Here is a 5,257-nt window from a genome sequence, read left to right as displayed (position 1 = left end):
TAGAAAGATGTGATAGAATTATTGTTTTTGGACAGATTAACAAACATTCGTAAAAGCTTAGAGATACACCTTTTTATTCCCTATGAAAATATCTTCACAGTGAGAGGATAGAATATAAGAGAAGGTTTTGTGTTTTCTTCCTATGCCCAAGATTGTGATTACTGAAAATTTAAATATCTGAAACTTTGTATATGTTGTTTCATTTCTTTAATATCTTGAAAAATGATATCAGAAGTCTTGACTTAGAATATACATTTCATGTTAATCAGAACTAGTTGTAGAATGTATTGAAGATTTGAGATGCTTATTTGGTGTGCTGTTTACTCTATGATAGCAGTAAATTTTCCAGAAAATTAGATCAAGTTCTTTTAGTAATACAGTGTGCTTTGCTCATAATGAATAAAAAAGTAGGAAAATTTTAGTCAGTCTCCTGGCTCTTTGCCCCCGCAAAATCAAATATTCAAGAGATAGACTAAGTTTTTTGTTTTTATCCCAAAGTGTGTGTCAAAGAACTAATAAGATGTTAGTACTTGTTGGGCAGAGCCTGTGTAGGTCATATGCGAAACTAGTCATTTCAAGAAGCAGAAACCCATATACCATTTACAGATTTTATTTTGAAAATCTTAGCAATGTGTATTTAAAAAAAAAAGTAACAGTTGTGTCATATTTTAAAGTTACTTATACAAGTTACTTTTAATAAAGTATAGAAGGCTGGGCATAAGGATATTACCTTTCGTATTTAATCCCAAGCCAGACTGAAATCTTGTCATTTAGTCAGGATTATTGAAAACCACATATTTCTACTTATAAACACTAATACATTGAACACTTAATATACTTTAATAGTACTTCTATAATGCATGACACTGAGAAATGGAGAGTCAGGTAAAATGCAGTCTCTGCCCTCCTGATTTCATAATCTCGTAGGAGAAATAGACATGTATTTCAGGACAGCCCACAGTAATAAACTCTACACTGTGACCCAGTACATTTAAGTGTGTGTAGGTATGTTTATTTTACCTGACAGAAGTTTCATGAAACTTTTACCTTTATTTTGTGTAATGCACTCATACTGTCTCTCCTGTTTCTATTTTTACTCTGGCATTTGCTTCCTGACCCATTAGTAAGGCACTTTCTTCAGTGTTAAAACAACAAAACTATTCTAGGGTACGTTAAGTACTATTTTAGCACATTTTGTTTGTGTCTTCCTTGTGGTTTTGTATAGAAAATACTGATTGAAGAGATACATGTACCCATGTAAAGTACGAGTTCTGATGTATGTAATATCCATTTTCTTTAATTTACTCGCAGAACAGAGCCTTCGATTTATTCCTCTGCAACACTCTAAGGTGGCCAGTGTTGTTAGAGATCAGCATCTTTCTGATGTGTGGACAGTTGAATATGCCCTTGAATTATTATTTATTGGTGGCCTGGTTCCAGAAGCCGTGTGGTTAACACATAAACTAGGAGACTGGAAGACATCTGTTTCAATTGGTCTGGCCTTTCAGCTGTTCTGTAAACTAGACAGCAGTTTCACAAGGTATGTGTTTTTAAGCAAACATAAGTTAAGAAATAGTGTAATGGTATCTAAAGTATTTCTCTCGTTTATATATTTTGTGGAATTCTTAGTTCAGCATTGTCCAGCAGAACTTCCTTCAGTGATGGAAATATTCTTTATGTGCTGTCCAATATGATAGCTACTAGCCATGCATAGCTATTCAGCACTTGAAATGTGGCTAGTAAGACCAAAGAACTGAATTTTCAATTTAGTTTTAATTAAATTTAAATTGCTACATGCAACTAGAAGATACTGTGTTGGATAGCTCGCAGCTTATATTTTGTATTAAAACTTTTGTTAGGACATTTATTTGTTAGTAGTGCCCTCAAAGAGCTTATAGTCAGTGGGAGAATTTATCCGAAATAGCATTTGACTTTTAAGCTAATCAAACTAATCTCTGTATATTAACTTTTCTGGATATTATGGTATTGCTGTGTCTTTTATATTCTTCAATTCAGTAATTCAGCATGTTTTTACTTATTAAGTAACCTCTCTGTACCAAGCTCTATGCCAAATGTATTAGTGGATATAAACTTAAATGGTACATAGTTTCTGTGTTTAAGCTGCTTATAGTTTAATGGAGATAATAGGACAAAACATTGTTATAATTTACATAGCATGGTAAGAAAAGTGCCAGAGATGCAGTAAGGAGAGCAATCATATTAAGTGAGGGAAAAACAGGAAGTACTTTATGTAGGACATATCATTTGAGGTGGGCATTGAAGGGAAGACAGGATTTTGACAAATTAAGTAACTATAAGGAGAGAGAACATTCCAAACTTGAGCAAAGGCATATGGCAAAAATCAAGTTAGGTTCATTTTGGATAGAATATATTTGTAGGGCAGCACTGGGAAATAAGTGTGGGGAGATATTTTAGTACCATAATCTTGGAGAGCCGTAATACTCTCCTTAATGCAATATTTCCTTGATTATTTCTTTCTTAAATACAGTATGAATAAAGAAAGCGAATTTCACTGTTTCTTAAAATTTCATGGTTCGTGATGTGTAAATATTTTCTTTTTTCAAAATTTGGATTCATTTCCATTAATTTGATATGTTTTCAGGTCCAAGAAAAAGGGTCAGAATCTACCATTAAATATGACTCCAACACAGATTTTCCAGGAAAAACTTCAGTGTTTTTTAGGTCAGCCAGCCTCTTTGGAATCAAAAAATGAAATGGGTGCAAAATACAAACAATTTACAGGTATGTTATCTACAGATTATCTGATACATTTGTCAAGTTAATATAATCCACATGGTATTTTGAAGAGCTTGTAAATACCCACAAATATGTTAACACTTTCGAGGTAAGATTATCAAAAATAAAGGTATTTTATTCTTGACCATGGGAGCATCCTAAACTGATGCCAGCTCAAAACATAGTGGTCAATAACTGAATGATATTTCATTTTCCGTACATACCTTTTATACTAGTTTTATTTTGCTGCATTTGGATTACTTTTTATCGTAGTCATAGAATCATAGTATCTCATCCATAGAAGGGTACATAGAAGTATTTAGTTCAACTCTCATCTATAGTGCATAAATCATAGAGTTGGTTTTGTTTTCAATTTGAAAAGTTCAAAGTGCTATTACAAATTAAAAATGTAATATTACATAGATTTACACAAGAACCCTATAAAATTTTTCTGTTTTATAGATGGAGTAATTTAGACAAAAAGTAATGAAGTTAATTAAAGATAAAACCAGGACTACTGTGGCACCCTTCGGTTTTATTAGTGCTTGTCTCCATTAAGGAGTGAGATTCTAAATCTAGATTCCTATAACTTACTAATTATAACTTTTTTTGGAAAGAACTTATAATACTTGGAAATCTGACTGAAAACTTTTTGATGCTTTTTTGTCAAGTTTGTTTTCTTTAGTAAATGAAAAGATGATGTAACTATGTGAAAGCTGGTTTTGAAAAAAACTAAAATTTTGAAGTATAAACTTCTAGGTCTGGCAAGATGCTCTAAACAATTTCCCACAATAAATACATAGATAAAATGTGTTTCTAGATAAAATATAAAAATATACATTTAAAGGCTAAGCTTTAAAGAAATTAAGGAAAATTTCCAGCATCAGAAACAAAGAGGACATAAAAACTCAATGGATTCCACCCCTAGATATTTACCTAAGAAAAATAAAAACATGGATCTACCCAAAGACATGTATGAATTTTCTTAGCTGCTTTTTTATGATAGCCAAAAACTTGAAATAACCCAGATGCCTACAACTTGCGAATAGATATACATATTGCAATATATCTATACAATGAAATAATAAAAAAAGAGGAGCAAATTACTGATAACATGCAACAACATGGATGAATCACAGAACCATTATGCTGAATGAAAGAAGTCAGAAACAAAGACTACATGCTGTGTGACATTTTATAAAAAGCAACACTAGAGGGACCAGGAACAGATCAGTGGTTGCCTGGGAGTGAAGGGAGAATTGACAACAAAGGGGTATAAGAACTTTTTGGGGGTGATGGAAATATTCTTACAGGGCTGTATAGATTTGTCAACTCATTAAACTGTATACTTAAAAAGGATGAATTTTAGTGTATGTAAATTAAACCGCAGTAAACCAACTTAAAAATGAAAAACTCAACAGATGGTTAATGAACTGGAAGATGAGTTTGAGTTCTCTCCATACACACATACAATATATAGAGAGAGGTAAATATATACATAATAGATATAAAGAAAGGAGGTGAAAAATATGAAAAAAATTAAACCTCATAGGGTATAAAAATGGAGGACACAACATATGTCTGATAGGAGGTCCAGTATAGTCACACCAAATTCTAGATAGTGGCTGTCTCTTGAGAGAGGGAGTAGAATATGATTTACTAATATAAAAGTTCCTTAAGTCTCCAATTGTACCACCTGCGTCCTCCTGCATTTTTGCCTTCTGAGTCATATCCATGTATATACAGATATAGAATTAAAGCCATACTGTATGACTATTTGTTTTTTTTAGTTTCATATTATGTCATTTTTGTTTTATTATAAAACTACTGTGATGAGCTATTAAAAAGGAAAAAATTACTTCCCCACCGCCTTCATGGGGAAGTAATTTTTATATATGTTATTTTGGTTTTTTTCTTGACATTTTTCCATTAATATTTTTTTCATTTATTATTTTTGATTCAGGTCTATATTCCAAGAATATTTTTATTATATAGTGGTTAGTGCCTTGTATAATTTTGTAAAAATCTTGTGTTCTGATTGCCAATAATCTTAAAATAATAGAGTAGTTATAAAATTTCTGTCTAGAAGTTTGGATGTTTTGTATGTCAGCCGATATGTTCACTTTTTGGTCAACTTTTTCAGATATGAAATTTTATCCTACAAAGTAGGATAAGAAGTATAATATAAATTTTAAGTATTTTACCTAATTTTGTGTTTGGTAGATCCTATTGAAGAGGAAGATGCAAATCTGCTATTCAGTTCAGTGCAAGAAGTACTGAAAGCAGCAGTTATGGCCGATGCAGATATTCTATCGGAGACATTTCAGCTTCTGATAAATTCTGCCAAAGACTTCAGTAAGAGACTATGGGGCTTAGTGCCGGTCGGCTTGTATCTTCCAGCTCCTCCGTTATATTGTCCTCAGCCAGCTATTCTTAGTGAAGTAAGCTTAGTGCTTAATGTTTTAATTAAAGTTGATTTTGTCTAAGTTCTAAAATAATC

At 31.9% G+C, this 5,257-nt stretch overlaps 1 protein-coding gene across 1 annotated transcript in view; it reads left to right on the top strand.

Annotated features, from left to right (window-relative positions):
- The window catches only part of CUNH5orf42 (chromosome unknown C5orf42 homolog), a 100,826-nt gene that overhangs the window by 24,528 nt on the left and 71,041 nt on the right, over nucleotides 1–5,257 (top strand). Inside the window, exons 16-18 of the mRNA XM_023524826.1 lie at nucleotides 1,312–1,540; nucleotides 2,624–2,763; nucleotides 4,981–5,198. Of these exons, the coding sequence (XP_023380594.1) occupies nucleotides 1,312–1,540; nucleotides 2,624–2,763; nucleotides 4,981–5,198 (587 nt within the window). The remainder of the gene's footprint in view (nucleotides 1–1,311; nucleotides 1,541–2,623; nucleotides 2,764–4,980; nucleotides 5,199–5,257) is intronic.

The sequence above is a fragment of the Pteropus vampyrus genome, unplaced genomic scaffold (genome assembly GCF_000151845.1).
Source record: "Pteropus vampyrus isolate Shadow unplaced genomic scaffold, Pvam_2.0 Scaffold498, whole genome shotgun sequence".
NCBI lineage: Eukaryota > Metazoa > Chordata > Mammalia > Chiroptera > Pteropodidae > Pteropus > Pteropus vampyrus.
This window is presented reverse-complemented; position numbering and strand designations above follow the sequence as displayed.